The 23598-nt window shown below is 43.0% G+C and overlaps 2 protein-coding genes across 16 annotated transcripts in view; one reads left to right on the top strand and one right to left on the bottom strand.

Annotated features, from left to right (window-relative positions):
* The window catches only part of MED12L (mediator complex subunit 12L), a 319885-nt gene that overhangs the window by 114093 nt on the left and 182194 nt on the right, over window positions 1-23598 (bottom strand). The window lies entirely within an intron of this gene.
* GPR87 (G protein-coupled receptor 87) lies at window positions 186-22853 on the top strand. The gene is made up of 3 exons (XM_019748870.3): window positions 186-490; window positions 16238-16369; window positions 21733-22853. Exons 2-3 carry the CDS (start codon window positions 16336-16338, stop codon window positions 22773-22775), a joined length of 1077 nt encoding a protein of 358 aa, XP_019604429.2. The 5' UTR covers window positions 186-490; window positions 16238-16335; the 3' UTR covers window positions 22776-22853.

The raw sequence follows: 23598 nt of genomic DNA on the forward strand, positions 1-23598 counted from the left end.
GCCGTGGGAAACCCAAAAAAAAGAAGAGGAGGAGGAAGAAGAGGAAGGAGAGGAGGAGAAGACGAAGAACCAGGCACTGGCTCTGATTTCGCAGGCCCAACCTGAGACTTCACCCCCTCTCCTTCTACAATCCTCTGGCAGCCTGAGTGCCAGTGTTCCCTTCAGGTGACTCACCTTCGGATTCCGGCAGGTTCAGGAAATGCTCTTCCCCAGCCTACAAATCTCACCTACTCTTAGATGTGAGTCACTCCAATTGTTTCTGAGCAGGAGACTCTGAAAGGGTGCCCCAAAGGACAACCTCCAGGCAGCTAGGGGAGCACCTACCGTCTCAGGCAGAGGAGAAAAATGTGCCTTTTTCATGGTTTACCAGAAAACCCACATCCCCGCCAGCCTTAGTTTCAAAGCTTATTCTTAATTAGAGTAGAGAAGCCTGTTTCAACTTGAAGACACCCGTATCAGGTGAATGGACAGCCAACTACCGCAATGAAAGGTAAATAAAAAAGTTTCTTTTTTAATTGTCTTAAAAGCCGTGGTTGATAGGACACAGCACTGATTAAGATTAATTCCACTTCTGCTGAGATCTGAGGTCTGAAGAAACAGCAGAATGAGAATGCTAACTGAACAAGATACGTACGTCCTCCTTGGGGCGCACGACTTTTCGAAAGGGGCCATATATCCTTCATGGAGTTTCCAAGTCAGGCAGGCAGAAAACGTGGACTGTGTATTGTGCCTTCCAATGTGCAAATGACGTTTTGGAAATCACTTCTGTTAAGTGACTTTTTAAAAAATCACATTTACTTTGTTAGATGAGTCAAGTCTGAAGTCCCTTATAATTGTTTCCCAAGACCCAAAATTTAAATTTGTTTTATAATCTTTTATTCACATTTTATTTAACAAGAGACTGGAAGGAAACATGGTGATTTTTCTGTCCTGGTTGCCTCGTTTTGATAGAAGAATCTTAATCTTTTCATTGTACCACAAAGAACAGGCCAATCCTCATTCTGAATCCTTAAGAGATCATGTTAAAACACGTCAGGAAAGGCACTGACAAAACTGCCCGGCAACTGACAAACAGCTTGGTTCTGCTTTACATTCAAACTGTTAGGGAAGTTTTCACTTTACTGAGGAAAACAAGAAGTAAGCATGGAGATTTGAACTCTGCTAAGTTATAATAAGGACTTAGAAAGTAGGTGAGCCTAAGGTAGCATGGTTGTTGATTTATTCGGCTAAGAGTTATCTATTACAGAAATTTATATCATATTCTCAAGTTGAATCTGCTTTCATCTTAGGTCTATTAACATTTTTAACAACTTTCTTTCATGATTCTAATGAAAGATTCCAATTACAAGGAAAATGAACGCAACAAGTTTTGTTCTCTATGACCATATATACGGCAGGGGTGGGGTAAGAGCCAGACACTGTTGATATTTTATTTCGTTATTATTTCTGCTAATTTGAGATGAACAGTCTTTCCTCCTTGACGTTAGGGAGCAAGGAGATGTGTTCCCTTAGTCCTTCAGCAAAACCCTATCGTTAGACTATTGTTTCCAACACCTACTTGAAACGCAATTCAGGTGTGTGTCGGTTAAGCAGAGAGAAGGGGCTGGAGCAGCTGTGAGGTTGCTGACTGTCATATTGAAGAATGTAGCCTAGAGAAAAAAATTAGTCACAAAAATCATAACTATTTTATGAAGAGACTGAGAGGAAATTTTCCTAGCCAGGGACGGTATGCTGAGGGGGCGCACTGCATTTCAGGGATCTGGGGAGGAGAAGGAGGCGAAATTAGAGTGGATGTTTCTACTGTGTAGGTTAATGGTGCTTGTGCCCTTCAGAATCTGCCTGCTTTTCTTCCTTCTCTGGTACCTAAAGATTTCACTTCCTTTAAGAATGAAACATATTTTGTGCTTAGCCCTGTACTGTGAGAAAATGCCACAGAAAATTAAGAGAGGAGACAAGAACAGTCATTTGTTTTTTGTATGCCTGCAAATAGAGAGAATCTAGGAAAACCCATGAAATTCTCTACAAGCCCAATAAAGGGATTGGACAGAAGTGAGGTGAACTGTAGGTAGAATCACCTGGGAGCATCCCAGTCTCCGGGGCAGGTGCCCTGGGCACAGGCATGGGGCAGCGGGTTGCTTTAGGGCAGAAAGCTCGGGACTCAGCAGAATCACTGGGGTTTGGGTGCTGACTGTGCCAAAAGTCATCAGTGTGTCTTGGGCAAGCATCTTAACTTCCCCAGGAGCTCACTGCCCTCCATCAGTCCCTGTAAAATAAGGGGTTTAGATTTCATGGTCATTAGAGGTTCTGCGGTGATGTCCTGAGGTGCTATGGTTGGTTATCAGAGACCCAAGGCGAGAACCAAACACAGGGATGCTGGACGGGACACTGGATAAAGCCAACGATGAGGAGGAGAACTGATCCTCCCCATGTCTGTCACCAGCCAGCTACACGACAGTCATCAAATTTCGACCTCCTAAGGTCACAGATCCGTCCTCTGCTAGATGGAGATGAATATGGTTTCCTCCTACTTCCTCAGGTAGGAAGTTTTACATTGATACCAATGCAAGGGCCAACTGCAGTTCTTACAGTTGTGAACACCTGAAGCAGAGAGGAGAGCAGAGGCAACTGTGACCATGTGGTTTAACACTAGGTGAGATGAATCGCACAGAGGACAAGAAATAAGACACAAGCCTTGGGCTTCAGACCGATGGTTAAAGCCAGGCTCCTACCTGACCTGGCAACGATTTCCAAACTTTCTACCAACATATATGGCAGATGCGGGCAGAACAGAACATTTGTTCTCCGTCTGTACCTAATTAGCATATTTTATCTTTCATTAACACTCTTATTAACCAAGCACACAAAAATTTACACTAAAATGCATCTGAAGAAGAGCACTGATTAAATTTCACATGGTAGAAGAGATCCCATCAAGTCATTTCACACCAAGGAGTCCATAATTTCTCTTGTAAGGCAATTTATAATCCTAATTTCTGTTATTTTCAAAGGAAAAGGTAACTACTTAATGACTTTTTAAAATATGTTAGAATTCATATGGCACAAACTGTCTTTCTAGCCTTATTACTAAAGCAATTAACATACCCTGATAGTTTAATATATGCCCAAGACTATTGCATAGTTTACCATACATTACTTTAAAAAAAACAACCACAACTTCGCACAACCTTGAGGTGTACACAGCTGTTACCCCGTTTTACAGCTGAGCAAATGAAGGCCTTAATGGTACACAAGGACGAAGAGGAGTGCTGACCTTGAACCGTCTCTGCCTGCAGTCAACCGTGTTCTTAGTCAGTACTTTTTAAAACACTGAGTAAACTCACTATTTGCTAGTAATGACCTCTTTTGTGTGGGTAGTTTCATAGGTAAAATTATAGAGATTTGTGATTTATTTACCGTCCTACTTGACTGCAGTAGGTAAATGGCTGTCTTGGGTATATCATGCCCTGCAACAAAGTTGGAGCGCCTTTACTTCCCAGTTTTCCCAAAGGAGACATCAGATACTCATCAGCCTATGAACACCAGTGTGTGTAGGAGCACAAAGCAGACAGCACAGACTGACCTGCGTTCCACTCCAGGCTCTGCCCTCAGTAGGTGTATCTACCTGGGCGAGCTCTAGCCTCTGCCAACAGCTGGCACATGTCTGTTGAAGGAAATTCTCTAAGCCTCAGTGTCTTCATTTGAAAACTGGGGGTACTAATTCTTACTACCACTCAGGTAGCAAGGAAATACTGAGTTCTTCATACACGCCAAGCTCCACTAAAAGATCTATAAGGACGGAGTGAGGTAGTTCTGTGGTGATTCCTCATTCCATACTCAAGTCGATCCTATGATGAATGTTTTAGGGAAGAGGAAACTGAGACATGGAGGGGTTAGGTAACCTGCCCAAGTAAGTGGCAGACCTGCAATTTGAATCCAATGTCCTTTTAATAAATGAAAACATATCTAAATAATTTAGAATGTCCTCGGCATACAGTAATGTTAGCAGCGTTTGCTGAACCTTGTCGCTTCTTAATATTGTTGTTGTGCCTGACAAGACAGAACAGACTCTTCAGCTGCCAGAGGAAGGTTTGCCTGCAGCCTGAACATGCTCTCAGGTTAGAGCTGTCACTGGCTCTCAGCCACCAGAGCCAGTCTCCAGAGAACACAGGGTAAAGAGAAACTCTTCTTTTCAAGTCCATGAGTCTGGAGGGGAGGTACCCTTTGCTAAATATATCAAGATCCTGGCTGCTTCCAAAGCAGAAGGCAGCATAATGGAGGGTAGCAGAAACAAAACAATTCTAGGGCCCTGTGCAATAAAGGACTTATGATCTAGCTGCAGAAAGAAAAGTGGTAACAGAACACTGACTAACTGGGCTGTTAGCACAAATTTGAGCACTCAGCTGTGTGACTCTAGGGATGAAAGCTGACAGAAGAGACCCAAGAAAATAATACTTGGACACAAGTTACCTCTAGATTGCAGGTATCTTAGGGCCGGCCACACTCCTTTCAGGGTGGATGACCTACCTGTCCAAACTCGTTCCTCTTTGTACCTGCCAGACTCAAATGAAACTGAGAATAAATCACCAATGGGCTTCTCAAAACAATTTAGGTAATCAGCGAAAAAACAAATTGGACAAACAACAAAATGAAGTGTTTACTGGATGTATTTACTGGACAGTCGGTCATCTCATAGCTGGGTGCAATGTAGCTACTCCGTGCTCACAGGAATATACAATCCTTAAATAGTAACAGTTACAATCATTTTTTTGATTGTTTCAACCAAGGATTGTAAAGACTTGAACAATGAAACCTTTAAATGAGATCCAGGTTTGCACTGTTTCAAAACTGTGCAGTACCCATACTATAGGTCGCAAAATGAACCAATACAAGAATAGTAGATGCCAACAAAAAGGTAAACTACTGTATCAGTGTATTGGCATATTATGATCACCGTTGGATAAATAAAACTGTACTATGTGTTAAATATCAACATTCCTTTCCCCCTAAAACATTCATCCTAATTTCACACTGCAAACAATAAAATGTATATACCACATATATAAAATGAAAAAGTATCCACTCAGTACAATACCTCAAGTATTACTTGATTTTTCACCCTAAGACCCAGAAATAACGCATATCAGATCGGTACCAGCCCTTTACAAAGGCATTCTGGGACTCAGGATACGAACTGCTGATAATCAGCTTACAGCGTATGACACTGCAGGTCTGACAGACGCTGAACAATTGCTCAATGCAGGAATGAGTTTGAGTGCTCGAAGCCGAAGTCCCCTCATCTGTAAGCTGGGTACACTATCAGGTGCTCTGATGGCCTCCCCATTCCTTCTAGATCCTGGAAGACACTCCCAGCAACACAACTGTCTTGCAACCAGGGGGGAAAAGGCCAACACCTCCACCCTCGACTTTCTTCCCCATCCCAGCCCCCATCAGGAGATGGTGCATTTCCCATGCTGTCTCCCCCTCCTCTTCCATGAACAACAACCCAATTTACTCCACACCCGACAAGCACTCTCTCCAATACAGTCACATGGCTATTTACTTAGACCCTGCCTAGTTCCCTCAAAAAAGATGTAAAATAGTTTACAGAGAGGCTTAATATGAAGTAAGTTCAAATGATTTTTAAATAAGAGAAATGGAGTCTGAGAAAAACAATGGTGGGAAATTAAATGCTATGTCAGAGGTTAGTTCAACAAATGCATTAATCTCTATCTATCTGATGTAAACCAAATGCATCCATTCCTATCTACTTGATCGACCTTATGTAAACATTCCAACAGAAAAACAAGCAGGCATAATGATTCAGTTCTGGTAAATTAGTAGCAAGCCTAGAGGGACATTATCCTAGTACGCAGACTACAAGAACGTTCACGAGTTCTCACACAGAAAACTGAAGTCGTGTTGAATATCCAAAGAGCAGGCACACTGAAAATGACTGAATGCTTGGAGGTATCAACTCAACTCCGTCCAACCAAAGCCCTTTATGGGGGCTGATGGGACGACACAATGGGACCACGTATGTGGCACACTTTCCATATTTTCATCGTATTGCTGCTTCATCATAATTACTCTAGGAAATCCTCTCTGCCCCATTTTCCCCAGTAGACCTGATTCTAATTATCAAAATTCCCCCGGTCCTAGACCTATTAGGTTGAACCATATGAAAAGGCCATTTTGACCTGTCGAAACAACATTTCCATGTGGTTCAACCTAACACATCAGCACCAAGGAAGAAGAAACTTTAGAGTTTTTGAAGGAGTAGTCCTCCCAAATTAAATACAATGCCATTACGTTCTAGAATCCTGTAAATTATTTCAAAGCTTATCTTACAAAAGCTTATCAATTTCAAGTAGGAAAAAAACCCTCAAGTTGGGGGAATTGGTCACATGGAGGGAGAGGTTTGGAGCAGGCATCAGGTAATATGTCTCTAGGTCGCACAAGGTATTGGCCGAAAACCTGGGGCAGCCCCATCATGACGTTACATGTCGCGTACTGTAACCCGCAGATAAACTTTATTTGATCTGCCCAGGCCTGGTACTGTTGATCACCCCCTCTTACGCCTGGCTTTCTTTCCTTACTGACAGCACCGGTCCTCTCACTTCACACACAGTGAGCTGTGCAGAAACATCAGAGGACGAGTGTTTGGTATTTGACCATTCTTACATAAGATCAACTGCCAATTCCTCCTCTCTCAGCACTTCCAGGGTTGCCCTCTTTCATTTCAGAAGGCAAATGAGGATATTGGTGGGGGTAAAAAACAATACTGGCAGGTGCCGGCCACAATCAGCCATGGCCGTGAGAGCCTAACGTTACGTCAAATGTTACGTGAGCTCTGATTCTGTGCCTGCAGACACTGCGGGACTGGAGCTAGGAGGCTGCAGGGATGCTCAGGGAGTCAGGCAAACAAGGGAAGGGCAATGCCACAGCTGGAGGGACTTGGCAATTGTGAGGAGCAGCCGAGCAGAGTAGGGAGAGACGGGATTTCCAGCACAAAAGGGCCAGGTGGATAGGAAAGGCTGGGTGCGGGAGGTGGGGGCTGCCAAGTGGGCAGGTAGGCTGAAGGGCAGGTCATGAGAGTACCTGCAGAGGGGCTTGAGCTGTGTCCTGTACGTGGCAGGAAGGAAGTCAGTAAGGGCAGGAGTGACAAGGGACATTAAGTGAGGAAATGTGACAGGAAAGAGAAAGACACGTGGGAAACACAAGAATTCAAACACATTGGTTACTATTTCTCCTTGTTGAACCAATTATCATCTTCCTACATCAACCCAGAATTATTTTGATTCAAATATTCCCATTGGTGTGAGAAGCATTGTTTGAAAAATGATAATTAATGCGAGTGAAGTTGAGAGTAGAAAATGTTATTTGTGAGTGTGTATATGTGTAAAGAAATGCATGTACAGCCTGAAATGCATTACATGTAATGCCAGATCCTTTTACTACATATGTGTGGGGGTGGGGGTGTTTATTTCTTGTTTTTATTCAAGGAGAAAATGAGAAACAGTGAGGGTTTGAGGATGATAAAAATTGTCACCCTTAACCTTTCTGACCAGCCTCCTCTCTATCAATAATACAGAATTTAGTTACATGTAAATTAGATTTTGCCTAAACAGAACATAAAAATATGTATTTCAACTCAGTAAACTACAAAATACGACTATCTGAGTAATAAGACATTTACTATTAAGCAGAAAAAAGATAATATTTGCCATGAATTACACCTTTATATAATTATAGCACTTATCATATAAAATTGACTGCATATATATTATCGCGAGTTTCACAGCACCTCTGGGAGCTCGGCCAGGCTTATTATTTCCTCCTTTCACAGATGAGCAAGCTCAAACTCTGAGAAGTAGATGCTTTGCCCAGGGTCACAGACTCAAAGACGCAGTCAAAAACGTAACGCCTGCCTACTGCACTGAGGTCTAGGTCACTGGCCAGGCTGCTCGGGAGGTCCTGCTAGTCAAGCCAAGTAGCACCGTGAAGCAGCCTGCTCTGGGGTGACAGACACTGGAGCTGGTTTCCTGGCTTTGCTTCTCACTGTCTGTGTGACACTGGGAATCTCGCTGAGCTTCCTCACTTACACAGAAGGAATAAGCAGGTTGGAGGTTAAGGTTACAAAGAAGCATTAGACATGACTTTGCCTTCAGGGAGATTACAACCCAGTTTGTGTCACCCCTTCACCACCACCCCATGCACACGCGCACACACACGTGCACACACACACACAAAACAAGTGATCAGACATCAACTGAGAAAAATGTCACCTCTAAAGGTGAACCAAAATATGCCTACTTGTAGGCTACAGACATCAGGCAGCGTCACTGGGGAAAGGGAATTTTGGGGCAGGGCCTGAGAAGCCTGCCGGGCGGTGTGCTTTGCCTTCCGTCACTGTTGCATGCATTAACGAAGTGCTCTGTGAACACTGTGACCTAATTCTATTATAAAAATTAGTAAATTGTACCCAGTGAGGTAACGTGTCTTTCCCAAGACCTTCAGCCAAACTGTATCTTAGCAGTGTTGGAACACACAACACATTCATTCTCTCTCTGTCACACTCGCACGCACACACACACACTCACACTCACTCACACTCACTACACTAACTCACTCAGGCACGTTTAAACTGAGGTTCTTAGGTTACAGGTGATTCCAAAATGCAAGAGAGGCTGTACCTTGCAGCATACACTGCGCATTACATGGCTTTGGTGACCATCACATCTTCACCAGTGAGATGTAAGGACTACAGATGTACAATCTGTCACAACCCATATGACATGTCAGTGTGGCAAAGATTTTCCGTAAGAAAGTGACGACAACAACAACAAAAACAAACTCAGATCCGAAATTCTTACAACTTCTAATGTGAGCTTCTAAAGAACAAATTGCAAAGTGGAGGACACATTAGAGAGGTCATTGCACTACAACTCTTGTCATTGGAGAACCACCACCAACAAGTAATCAGTCCAAAAACTCATCAACAGCTGCACGTACGGAAGAAGCATGTAACCAGCATTTATCTTTGGATAAGGGACCGTCTGCATATTGCAGGGCACCGAGAACCTGGGAAGCCAGGGAGCCTGAAGGCACTGCTTTGGCCAGGCGGCACACTCGCGGCTCTTCCTGCTGAGGAGGGAGTTTCCCCTACCTGGGCACAAGTGGCTCCCCACCCAGGCTGAGGGGGTACCCAGTGAACTGTAAAAGCAAGGCTGTGCGCCCAAGGCAGCCTCCACGCCCGGGGCGCTGATGCTCACCCCCGCCTTTCCCCCCACCCCCCTTCTTCCCATTGCTTTTCCAGGGCAACAGGGAGCCTTGGGCGTGCACCCTGCTGGGTTAAGCCCCTCCTCCACACACTGAGGAACTTTTCCTTCCTGAGCCCGGCATCTGTTTTCCCAGCCATAACAGCAGTGCAGCAGCGATACAACCGGTAGGGTTTGCACTTAAAGGCCGCAGCAGAGGGCTGGCTACAGAGAAAGAAAAAGCTCAACACTGACAATTAATTAATTCTCAGGTGTGAACTAACATGACCTCCAGCCACTATTTTGGCAGGGGGTGAGGGCTGCTAAGAGGTACCAGGAAATCATTCATAAAGAATACTAAGTGATGGTCGCTAAAGCAAGAAAAACCAGGAGTTGGTGGGGAGGGGGCAGAGAAAAGAAGAAGAAAGATACAAGAAAGGAGAACATTTGAGGATCCATATGGAGCAAATGTAGTCACATGAGATGAAATGATAAACGGAGCAGGGTTTGCAAAGTCCCGTGTGTGTAGGGTCAGGCAGGTAAGGAGCTCAGGAGCGAGGAGGCCTGGGGATGCCACAAAAATGCTGGGAGCTGGTGCACTGGACTGCACGCTCCCATCCAGCGAATGCGGCTGGCCTGTTCATGCTTGGTGTTGGCACATCTCATTTTTCAAGACAGGATTCAAATCTGATTCTTATGTGAAACTTCCTGATGTTTTCAACATTGGTCAGACCAAACAAAACTAGATCTCCAGCTTAGAAGATCAGTAGTTCCCTCAGGAAGTTAACAGGGAAAACCAACCCCACCTCTGTCCTATATTCTCCTTCCCATTTCCTGCCTTCCAAAATTAACCCCCAGAATGTTATTTTCACTCCAGGAGAGGGTAACCAAAAAAAACAGCAGATTCCGTTTCGATCATATGGGTTAGGAATCCTGACTCTACCCATTACTCTTTGTGTGACTCAGGGCAAGTTAATTAAAGTGTCTGAACCTCGGATTTCCCCACCTGGGGCTTGGCATGGGGTCAGTAGAACACATAGGTTATAGGGCCACTCTGAGAATTGCATGGGCATCAAGCATCAAGTTCAAAGTCTAAGATAAAGGAGACACAGAGAACCTGGGAATCCTTTTCCACCATCTTTATTTATAGAGTGAGCTTATAACCAACAAAGTAGCAACATAGTTAAATAAAATAGTCAAAGGATGAGATCAATGAGTGGCTGAAAAAAAACCGAAAACCAAAAACAAAAAAACAACCAGGTGTCTAAGCACGGATACCATCTAACCTCAGGAATGGCTGTAAAACCTGGGCCTACCACAGACATCACATTCTTGAGCAGTGCCATCAGCTCTCAGCTGCGGAGCATAGGTGGCAGGCTAGGATTCCCACCCATGAACGAGGCCCTGGAGCCAAGCCCATTACTACCGCTGAAGCAATCTCATTGCAACACCCGCAGGAGCTGGGACATGCAGAGGACGCATAGCTGCTCGGCAGTAAACCATACAGGGAGCCTGACGCTTCAGTGCAGACGGTGCAGAAAGGGAGCAGGCAGATGAGGCTCAGAGACAACGTAAAGGCAGGGCAGGCTTTTTGAGCAAAAAGATCCACCAAATGGCTCCTGACAGGGTTGGCTGAGGCCACAAGGCACGTAACAGTCTCAGCATTAAAAAGGTGGCAAGAACCATTTCACCCTGTGTCCAACCTACAAACCACCAAGTAAAATTCTGTTGTGAATCTAGGAAATGCAACAGAAACTTACAAGATTTTGCCCCAAACCCTGCGCAGCTGTGCCAGCTGCTTCGCAATATTCTCATTTCTTCAACTCTCTTCTTGGTTTACGTGACGTTACTCTCCTGCCAGTCCTCCCGACTCTCTGCCCGCTCCTTCAGGCACACCCCTTTCCCGAGGCTCGCTCCTTAGAAGCATCTACGTCAGCCCTCTCCGATTCTCCCTCTCCTGGGCAGGATCCCCGGGGACCTCATCCACTCCCATAGTCTCTTCTATCACTGATCTTCCACTGGCCTTACATTCACATCAGCAGCCAGGAGTGCTCCCCCGGCTGCAGACCTGTATCTTCAATTACTTCGTAGACACCGTCACATGGATACTCTCCAGGCGTCCTGGAATCAACTCTCTTCACGTGCTCCTCCTCTCGTGGGCCCCAGCACCAGGGAAAGAACCCAACGCCTACTGCCACACACCTGGGCGGCCACCAACACGCCTCCCTTTTCACCAACGTTGGCCAACCACTAATTCCTCAAATCCGTCACATTTCTCCATCACGCAGTGTCATCATCATCTCTCAGCAGATGAACCTTATCTTTGGCCACTCAGCACTTCCACATGCTCCCTTCCCACAGGGCCTCCATGCCACGTTCACGCTCCCCGCTTCCTCTCATCAAGGCACACCTCTGTGTTTCCACAACACCCCAAATCTCTCACCCTGTACCCTGTGTCTGTTTACTTCTGGAACCTCAGCTTGACTCTAACCTCCTTGTGGGCAGAAATGTCCCCTCCTCCTCCTTATGATCCCAGGTCCTGGAACGTGACACTTAGTAAATGACTTTACGGAAGAGATTGAACGGTATGTAGAGATTTGTAAGGTAGGGAAAGAAGGGGAGAAAGGAGGTCATTCAGGAGCAGGAATGGGCATGAAGGAAGCAGGGGGTCACTGCTGCTGAGAGGCAACACTTCGGTTTATGCTGAGAGTTCCCAATCAGATGAAAATGACCTTGAATTTCATTTAGGCAAGGATTGATAAAAATAACACAAGCAAAAACTATCTTTTATAAAGCACCTAATGTATAAACGTATATTCTAATTTAACCTCATAATGATGCTACAGAGTAGGTATTATTGCCCTCATGACTCCAAAGATTAATTATGGGACACGTAGATTTCCCCAAAGTTTACTGCCCGCTTCCAATTATCAGAGCCCAGCATAACTTGGCTTCCACATTCCATGACCCTCAACATTACAAAAATAACTCCATATATTGGATTAGTAATTGAAACGAGAATTTCCCTGCCACATAACTCAGGATTAGAGAGCAAAAGAAAGGCAGGGCTACATGGGTTACTTAGAAAGAACTACCAATAAGAAGCAGGAGCGATTTGAACAGAATGAAGCAAAAAGCAGAAGGACCAATGAGGTCAGCACGGTGGCCCACACGAGACCAGGAGGGCCTCAATCTGGAAGACGAACATGGGAGAAGCAAGGCGAGGGCAGGCAAACAGGGACGGTCTTTTAACAGAAGAAACAGACTAGACAAGTGACTGACTAGATGAGGGCAAGGAAGAGAGACCTATCCAGTAGAGTACATACTGTGGTTTTAAACTGTGCCAACTAAGAGATGAAGAAAATATTCATAAACAGGGAGGAGAAAAAAGTGGTTTCTGTTGAAGAAAGGGAAGACAGTTCCAGTGCAGAGATGCTGAGCTTGAGGGATGTAGGCGTACAGCCCACGCCAGTGCACATAGTGGACTGTGGTCTGGGGAAAGGAAGAGAGAGATGATGGGAAAGAGGTGACGGCTGAGCAACCACGGAGACATGCGCACTCTTGAATAAACGGAGCCAGAACAATGAGGAGCTGGGGCCTAAATTTCAGGAAGCACTTCATTTAAAAAAGGTAGGAAAGCAGAATGGAGGAGGCAAGAGGGAATTCTCAGAAGCCAGTCGAGAAGACTAAAACACCTCATTTCCCAAATCTGGCTAGCAAATTTGATTCCAGAAAATCCAAATGCCATGTCTGAATTGATTAAAACCCAACTCTACCACATAAGAGAATGGGAACATGGATCCCTCAAAAGTACCAGTCATCACCTGTATCCAGGGTCTGGGTTTTGGACCCAATTCTAAGAGACTCACAAATGCGTCATACCGATGGCTACACAGTGCCCTCTCCTACCAAGAGGTGGGACCCTTCTGGATGTCCTGCACGTTCACATCCTTCTTCATCAGAGGACAGGAAATGCACTTATGATGGCTTTGTCCTTGGTCTTGAAAACTCATCCGTTACCGCACACTGAATTACTAGATTCTTTCTATTCCTTTTCTTTTCTGTGTACTTTTTTCCTTTCTCATTTTATTGAGATCATTTATACACCATAATTTTCATCCATTTTAAGTGTACAGTTCAACAACTTTTGGTAAATGCATAGAGTTGTGCAGCCATCACCACAATCCGGTTTTTATCACCTCGGTAAGACCCCTCAGACCCTTACAGTAACCTCCACTTTCACCTCGAGCCCAGGCAAACACTGATCTACTTTCTGCCTCTATAGATTTGCCATTTCTGGGTATTTCATCTACATAGTATGCGATCTTTTATATTGGCTTCTTTCTCTTACAAAATGTTTTTGAGTTTCATGCATATTATAGCTGTGTTTAATTCCTTTTTATAGCCAAGCAGTAGTCCACTATATAACTATACTACATTTTGTTTATCCATTTGTCAGTTGACATTTGAATTAATTCCGCTTTTAGCTATTACAAATAATGCTACTATAAACATTTGCATACGAGTCTGTGCATAGGTATTTGTTTTCATTTCTCTTGGGTAGATACCTATGAGTGGAATTGCTGGGTTATATGATAACGACTAAACTGTGTTCAAAGTGACCATATCACTTTAAATTCCCATCAGCGATGTATGAGAGTTCCTGTTTCTCCATATCCTTGGCAACACTTGTTATTATCTTATTTACAGCCATTCCAGCAGGTGTAAAATTGTATCCCTTTGTGGTTTTTATTTGATTTTCCCTAATGACTAATAATGCTGAACATCTTTTCATGAGTTTTTGATGACATGTCTATATAAATCTTAAGACCACTTTTTAAAATGGCGTTATTTTCTTCTTATTAGGAAGATATGCAAGTTCTTTGTATGTATATTCTGAATATAAATTCTTTATCAGAAATGTGATATGCAAATATTTTCTTCCGGTCTCTTTTCTGTGTCCTGTTTAATGGGTCATGATCTGCTATCTCTCTTACCCGTTTCTGGGTCCTGCCGCCCTGCCAGTGGGATTAAGCCATACTGGAATCCTTGTTATCGGGTAAGGTGTAAGTGAAGCCAAAAGGAGGAAAACCACGTAACTTGGGAACATAAGATTAAAGATGTGTTAGTCAGTAAATATATTGGAATCTTTTCATGAGAAGCTATATTCAAGAAAGAAAAAAGGTTTACTGAAATCTAAAGATCATTATAAGGTTTAGAAAATGAGTTGCCTTAATCTTTCTCCCATTAAGTTTTAAGAAATAAAAAGTATGATTTCACCTCCTTGCCTTATTTTAAAAATACTGCAACACTGGCACCCAAAAAGGAGGGAATCTGCAGGCCCTGGTCATCTATGCTCCATTGCCCAAAATACACCTTTTGGTGCCGCTACGTACCACATACTGTAGGAGTTCAAGGTGAGGCACAGATAGAAGGAGGTCTAAACTCTCCAAAGACACGATTCGGGGCGGGAGCACTGGAGCTTTGGAAACAATGTTTTCCATCTACTACCAAATCCCAAATCCAGCACCTAAATTTCACACAATACGAGGCAACAGAAGAGAAAGACCAAATAACAGAAAAAGAAGTAGGTGCCTGTCCACTGGCTGCCCAACTCTTAAGCATCCTTTTGCCTCCGGTGCTCCTTCCCTGCTGACTCAGCAAACGCAACTGCTTACACCAGCCAGTAGATGGCTTTGTTTTGGGGCCATGAGGTTACTAGGGGTCTCTTTGCAGCTGTGTGGTATACGAGCAGCCTCAGTGAAGGGACGTGAAAGTCTCACATGGTTTCATTTCATGAGAAACAGTGTGACTTCCCCTGTAGTAAGCCGTTCCATAAGCATGTCTGCCTCAGCAGCATACTTTCCAAACTAGTTCCCAGAACTTCTCTCTGATCGATACCTGAGTGAAGTCAGAAAACAGAGTATATACGTGGTTGCTGAAGAAGTGGGAGACATAATGTTTTAGAGTATTAAACATCACGTATGATCTCATTTAATCTTTGTAAAAATGTAGTAAGGAGTCTGGAGCTTGGAAAGTTAAGGTATTTAGCCAAAATCACACATCAATCACTTCAATGCTATTCGCCCAAATTCAAATTTTGAGTTTGGAATATAGTTACCACAAAGAGATACAGGGACTTAAAGACAAACATTCAAGGGATATTAAATTCTTAACGGGAATCTATGTTTGAAGAAAACATAGAAGCTCACATAAATGTGAGTCCTGACAGCAATTTTTTTAAAGCATTGCAGATTCCAGAAAGTCCAATTCCAGAAAGGTCAGGTGACTTGACAGAGGTCACACAGCAGGTTAATGTAAAGGCAGAACCAGAACCCCAGAGATTGTAAGAATAGAGCCTAGGATGCTGAATGCGTTTGAGCTTATAGAATACTGTTACATATCAGGGTTAGAGTTGTAATATTTTTCAGAAATCTCCAATTGTATAACTTCCATCATATAGTTGTATGCATTTAATTACTATCTGTGCTCAGGTCGAGGGGTGGAAAAGCATGAGGCAGAAGCAAGAATGGGAAGACACAAGCTAACACACCCTGAGCGCCTTCTTGGGCCCAGGTTCTGATAAGAGCCTAGTGGATTATCTCTCACAACCACTATTACAATCCTACAGTACGATTATTCGCGTTGTCATTTCAGAGATGAGAACACTGAGTCACAGAGACGTTAAGTAACTTTCCCACAGCCACACAGTGGCATTCAGATGGAGAGCCTACACAGAAACAGCCCAGACTTCACGGCAGGCTGAAGGAGGACACAAAAATAGACAACTCTTGTGTGGCCAAGTCGTTCATGTCCAAAGAGTATATGTTTTCTGAATTGTGGCCGCATGCACATACAAAGATCTACAGCTAGATAGATGGATAGGTAGACAGAGCTATACAGAGATACAAATAAACTGAAAAGATCAAAACATTGTGTATTCACTCCTTCCCAACTGTTTTTTTCTTTTTCCCCCCCAGAAATTAAACCAGGAATAACCTATGCTGAACCCTTGCTTCAACCGTCCCCGAGTGTTTCCTGACACGTATTTTTGCTTATACTTCATCACAACTAAAGAATGGGGCTCAACTTGACGCTTGCAAAATTACCAGGTAAGCCAGAGGGAAGAAGGCAAAGAAAATCTTACTTGATCAATAACTGTTATGTATACTATGTGGCCATTTGGGGGGTTTTACAGGTCACCCCAACCAACTAACAAAATAGCATCTAGCCAGCATTAAGTATAAAACAGCAAATGGGCAGGACAGCATTGCTGAGGGAAATTTAACTTGCTATCACTTTATTTAAAAGCTTTGTTTCGTCTAGAGACCATTGGTAAAAGGACAAGAAAGATGACATTAATAACAATTGAGGAAGATTTTTATACCTAGAGTACCTATGACTTTGCAGATGTAAAAAGTCTAAACCAAGGTTCACTGAGGTTCCCCAGGAGGCCAAAGACAGTGTCTACCTGCTCTACTGGGTAACTATCTCGAAAATGATCACACAAGGCAGCTGTGCCATGGTGGTGACACCCTGTAATTTGCATGACTTTAGTATTTCATTCCCACCTGGCAGGTAGAGCAGTGACATCTTGTTGATACTTTCACATTTTGTGCCAAGAGTGACACGCCCCAATGAGCAATAATGTAGCTTCATCAAAAGCAAAAGGACAAGAGTCTTCACCACTTTTTCTGTCATTCATGTGACTGCCATTCATGAGACAACATGTAATTAGTGCTTTAAGTTAGAGTGAATACCTGCTAAGTCCCACTGTGCACGAAATGTTTGCAGAGCATTTAACTCTCATAAGGTCCAGTAAAATGACTACTGTTTACGCCACTTTACAAAGTCCTGAAGTGACTAAGCCAGCCTTGTCAGATAGGCCTTTCTTTCTGCCATGACAAAAGGACCCTTCAGCTGCACAGTCCGATGCAGTAGCCACATGCGGTCTGTTCTACCTGGCTACAGATCGTACACATCTCTCCAGCACACACAGATGCACACAAACAGTCCCCTTTACACATAAACACAGCCAGCCACAGTCCAGCCCACCCCCCGACACACATACCACAGACCACTCACACGCACTGGCATAAAATGGTAACTGACTATGGAACTCCAGTGCTTATGTCATTGCCTTGGTTAACTTAATTTAAAAGGAGTTGGGGGAGGGGGAACAGGGGAGAGAAAAACAAAGGAATTTTTACCTTTGATTGTCTCTCTGTATCAAACTCTATGCTAAAGAAATAACACAGGTAATCACATCCCAGTAAACAAGGAGTATGTGAAAAAAAACAGCCTTTACACTGTAAACACAGCTTCTAGTTTTCCTTGAGTCACCAAGCTACCTGTCATTAAAAATGTTCCTTAACCTGGCCACATTCTTTAATGACAGAGAAGAACAACATGATAAAACTGCCTGGGTGAAGAAAGCCACTCACTTTTAATGGTTATTGTTCTTGAGCAGGAACATGCTTCTGAGTTACACCCGCAAGCTCTGGAAAAACTGGGGGCAGTGATACAGAAGAGAAAAAATGATGGTGGCAGCTGGCAGAAAAGAATTATGGCCTAGACCTAATTCTATACATAAATAATTGATTGATTGATCAATCAATCAGACAAAACTCTCTACATTCTATTGAGCCTCTGAGAGCAACCCCACAGATGGCTTTGCTGCTTATTAGGAACCATTTCCCCCCTACATATTACCATATTTTTCATAAAATAACTCATAACAGACTTCAGTAATTTAAGCTGTGTTATAGACGTGGAATTTGCAAATGAAGTCATCACCAAGTCCAGGCCCCTCCCACTGAATTCAGAAATTCTGTATTCGAAATGTTCCTTCTATACGTAAACTAAAGAAGCGAATGCTGCGAGGTGACACATTTAACAAGCTGAACACCAGATGGTCTCAGAGCCACAAAATAGTTCAATACCCACCGTGGATGAGGCCATTGGTGCTTGACAGTCACCATTTATGAGATGGAGTATATGTAAGGATTACTTTTGACATTCTGATTTAAGACTCTATAACAATAACCATAATTGATCAGTAAATTATCATTTAATAAGGGTGCTTGTTTATACAATTAAAACTTTAAAGTACTATAATGATCTACCGCACGGGCACACAATCCCTCACCACCCCACAGAGTGTGGGGCCTTCCACTGCACAGTGGGTATGCAGAGTGGGCCCAGTGAGCAAACACTAAGGGTGTAAGTCGCCCATGCTTAGTACGGTACAGTCAGTGTACCATCCTAGTTGTATTTACATTGGCTTTGAAAACCATCCGTAAATAATTGTTTCAAGGCATAGCCATCACTTCCGGAGATGACACAGCTGCCCCTTTCAGGCTGTCTCACAGCTGGATCACTTATCCTGGTCACAACTTCCTTTTGCTCTCCCCACATCCCTGAGGGTTTTATTCTGGGTTAGATGAAAGTGAGTGCTAATAGTTTAATTGGGGAAATTAATTCAAGCAGATACCTTATCCCAGGCAAAACTGCCCATCTTAAGCGGCTCCTACTATTGGGCAGGGTTGCTTACGTGGATCTTAGGTGCAGATGTAGTCAAGGCCGCGACACTTCATTAAGTCAGACGGCTTCATTCAGTCAAAACAGGTTCGAATGATACTGTTCCCGTCAATATTGAGCCGGGCAACAGCAGTCAGGTGGCAGCTGAATCAGGCATTTGAAACTTGTAAAGCGTAATAACAATATGGGCCTCATCATAACAGGCTAGTCCAGGTAGAAATTACGAGCCTGTGTATGGATATTTAAGCCAGGAAAACCAGTTTTTAAAAGGACTTGTCGCAGGGTATAGAAGAGAAGGAATTAGAAAGAGGACAAGATTACTCAGGAAGAGCCTACACTTACTTTAAGGCAGCAATTTAAGAACCTGTTTTTGGATTATAATCATCAGGGCTATCTTCCCCGTTTCACTTCTTCAAAAAGGGAACCAACTATAGTGCCTGTCGTGTAGGGAAATGAGAGGTAAATTCATGCTGTCACCTTGAAAACAATCATTCCAAAACACAACTGTAATTATGGCAAACACTATTAATTAGTGACAAGTGAAAATTCAGAAACGGCCTTCCTTGTAACCTTACATCTAAAAAGCTCATTTTCTTCTTTCCTATGCCATTCTTTTTATTTATTTTATTTAAAAAAAAACACTTTTATTTATTTTAAGTGTGTTTTTCCAGGACCTATCAGCTCCAAGTCAAGTAGTTGTTTCAATCTAGTTGTAGATGGCACAGCCCACAGTTGCCCATGTGGGGATCAAACCAGCAACCTTGCTGTTAAGAGCACCACGCTCTAACCAACTGAGCTAACCGGCCGCCCCCATTATTTTTTTCATGTTTTTTATTAGTGTTAGGTGTAACATCTAAAAAGTTCACTTTTTATCTTCTATGCCATTCTTTTTCTTTTTTATTTTCTATTCTTTTTTTATTAGTTTCAGGTATACAAAACATAAGAGACATTTACACCCCTCACAAAGTGATAACCCCCCCAATCTACTACCCCTCTGATGTTGTATACAGCTGTTACAGTATCACTGACTATACTCCCTATGCTGTACTTTATATCCCGTGACTACATGTATACCAGAGGTGCCCAAGTGGACATTTTGGTCAGCATTTCTCAAGTGGTAGTTCACCGTAATCAGAAGTGTCTGGGCGCTGATGGTAACCACTTTGAGTACCTCTTATAATGGCAGAAGTCAAACGTGACTTGTATTCATCTTTTGTTATTGGTATATATTGAGTATTATAATTTTAATAGTTTTTTTTCCTTTCTTAAAATGTGTATACATTTTTTTGGGCACCCTCTGTATATTCAATTATAGTTGACAGTCAATATTATTCTACATCAGCTTCAGGTGTACAGCGCAGTGGTCAGATATCTACACAGTCTATGAAGTGACCCCCCTGATAAGTCCAGTGCCCGTCTGACACCCTACATAATCTATACATTATTGATTATATTCCCCATACTGTATTTCATATCCCTGTAACTATTTTGTGGCCACAAATTTGCACTTTCTAATCCCTTCACTTTCTACACCATCCCCATCCTCCCACCCACCCCCCATCTAGCAACCATCGGTTTTAAATTGTGTTAGTTCAGGTTTTCAAAAAGAGCAGATGACACAACGTGATTGAATGGCCAAGAGATTTACAGGGGAAATGCAGGCAGGAGGCGCAGGCTGCAGAGCAAGCTGGACGAAGGTCGGACCAGCCTGATGAGGAGTCTTCCAAGCAAAGTCATTGGTCAGAGGAAGCCCTCCTGTCCCGGGAACAGGCTCATCTTAGTATCCTCACTGTGCTGTTCCCAGCTGGCCGCGGTCCCTGGGAAGCACCGCAACAGCAAGGAAATGGTGGTGGGTTCACCGCACTGAGTTGAAGCTGCCCAGCAGTTAAACTCCACAGTGGGAGATCCCAGGGGCCCCTTTCATGGCTGCCATGTAAATCCAATGCTCATAAACCATTGCAGTGAGTATATGCTAGAGTGGGATGGCACAAGTCTTTAATAATATAAACTAAAAATGCCCCCAAAAGCGAAAGGTTTAAAGATTTTATACACTAAGTGCAATAGGTAAAAACATAGTAAAATCTTATAAAGAAAAATAGGTACCAGCCTACAATTATTTTTAACAGATTGTCCTTGATAATAAACTAAAATATTAAAAATAATTGTTCCTTTTGTTTCTATTCCTAACAACAGTCCCTAAAGCTCCTTAAGTACTATAAGAAAGTCATGGGCAAAAAATTCAAAATGACTCCCAAGTTTTACTCTTTCCCTATTCTTTACAATTAAACAGCTTAAAACTGAGATGGAGCAAAAAAGCTATTTCAGTGAGCACGCCAAAGAGCACAGGAAAAGAATAACCATGTGCTAGGCATTTTATTTTCTTGTTGGGAAATTTCAATTTTCTGCACCCAGATTCTGTTGATTCTATTTGTAATGATATTACACAATTAAAATTCAGGATAATTTTCTTATTTATTTATTTATTGTTTATTTTTTAAATTACAGTTTATTGGGGTGACAATGGTTAGTAAAGTTACATAGGTTTCAAGTGTACAATTCTGTAATACATCATCTATATTTCATGTTGTGTGTTCACCACCCAGAGTCAGTTCTCCTTCCATCACCATATATTGGATCCCTTTTACCCTCGGGACAATTTTCACTGATACATTTATTTTCATTTTCAAACAGCATAGAGAACAGGAAACATCTCACTTTACTCAAGGGATCTCGGGATGGGGGAAGCAGATTTAGGGATGAGGTTACTCATGCTTTAGCCACTCAAAATATTAACAAGGTACTAAATTGACTTGGTAAATCACTGAAGATTTTTAAACTCGCCCAAAATAGCAACGGTTCCACCTGTAAGGGAGCCTAGGAGGCTATGGGGCATGGATGCAAAGCACTTAAGTGATATCACCCCCTTCTCCTACAGATAATGAGCTGCACAGCCAAGGGAGTCACCCTCCAAGTAACACGAGCGACGGCCCTGGGAGGAACACCACCGCCCACAATGAATTCGACACCATCGTCTTGCCTGTGCTTTACCTCGTTCTATTTGTGGCAAGCATCTTGCTGAATGGCCTAGCGGTGTGGATCTTCTTCCACATCAGGAATAAAACGAGCTTCATATTCTATCTCAAAAACATAGTGGTGGCCGACCTCGTAATGACGCTGACCTTTCCATTCCGAATAGTCCATGACGCAGGATTTGGACCTTGGTACTTCAAGTTTATCCTCTGCAGATACACTTCGGTTTTATTTTATGCAAACATGTATACTTCCATCGTGTTTCTTGGACTGATAAGCATTGACCGCTATCTCAAAGTGGTAAAGCCATTTGGGGACTCTCGCATGTACAGCCTCACCTTTACAAAGGTTTTATCTATTTGTGTTTGGGTGATCACGGCTGTTTTGTCCTTGCCAAACATCATCCTAACAAATGGTCAACTCACTAAAGACAATATTCACAATTGCATGAAACTGAAAAGTCCCCTGGGAGTCAAATGGCACAATGCAGTCATTTATGTCAACAGCTGCTTGTTTGTGGCTGTGCTGGTGATCCTAATTGGATGCTACATAGCCATATCCCGGTACATCCATAAATCCAGCAGGCAGTTCATAAGCCAGTCTAGTCGAAAGCGAAAACATAACCAAAGCATTCGGGTGGTCGTGGCTGTATTTTTTACCTGCTTTCTACCCTACCACCTGTGCAGAATGCCTTTTACTTTTAGTCATTTAGACAGACAGTTAGATGAATATGCACACAAAATCCTGTACTACTGCAAAGAAATGACACTTTTCTTGTCCGCGTGCAATGTGTGCCTGGATCCAATAATTTACTTTTTCATGTGTAGGTCATTTTCAAGAAGGCTATTCAAGAAGTCAAATATCAGAACAAGGAGCGAAAGCATCAGATCACTGCAAAGTGTCAGGAGATCAGAAGTCCGCATATATTATGATTATACTGATGTGTAGAAGCTAAAGACCACTGGGTCTTCTCTTGCTTGTTGAAGTCAATATGTACAAAGTGTAAATAAATGTTTCTTTTGATTAGCCTTGCTTCAGCCCATTGAAATATGCATAAACAGAGAACTAAAAGGGTTGAAATCTGGGGATAATCTGAAACGAGGGAAAACATTAAGACATACCCAAAAGTGAGGCGCGCGCGGTAGTGTGTGGCTGAGGGGCAGGGTTCATGACTCAGAGCTGAAACGGCAGACTGCAGAGGCAGAAAGAGCCACAGCAGTGACAGGGCACAGCGGCAGCCACAGCCCAGGAAATGTCGCCATTCTGAAGCCACTTTTGGGAGAAGAGAAAGAAGATATAGAGAAGAAAACTCTTTCTAGCCTTGAAGTTTCAGATTGGGAAAAGAACATGCTGTTTTCAATACAGCTCAACTTCTTGCAGAGATAACTGAGTAAATATTGATTGCTAGGCCTTCTATCAGTCCATCCACGAATATGTAGGGCCTTCGGCCATCGATCCTTTGCCCATCGACCCTATCGATGTCTTAGGCACATTAGAAAAACGTGTGCAGTGTGGTGCTAGGTGGGAGAAGGCTCAGCTATAGTTTTTAAGCAACGTATTTGAAAGATTGAATTCAGTGAACCGACTATAAATGTAGGCTAGTTCAGAAAAAGAAAAATGTGACTGAATATTAAGATAAGTAGCTCTTGTATGAAACACTCTGAACTTCTGTTCGCTATTACGCTACCGCTATTCTGCATTTCAATTCTCATGTGCGAAGGGTAGAGAAGAGAATATGGAAGCTTGGTTAGTAATCAAGCTAATGTAGTTT

Source organism: Rhinolophus sinicus, chromosome 17 (genome assembly GCF_057876585.1).
Source record: "Rhinolophus sinicus isolate RSI-liver-muscle chromosome 17, RSI-T2T, whole genome shotgun sequence".
Lineage (NCBI taxonomy): Eukaryota > Metazoa > Chordata > Mammalia > Chiroptera > Rhinolophidae > Rhinolophus > Rhinolophus sinicus.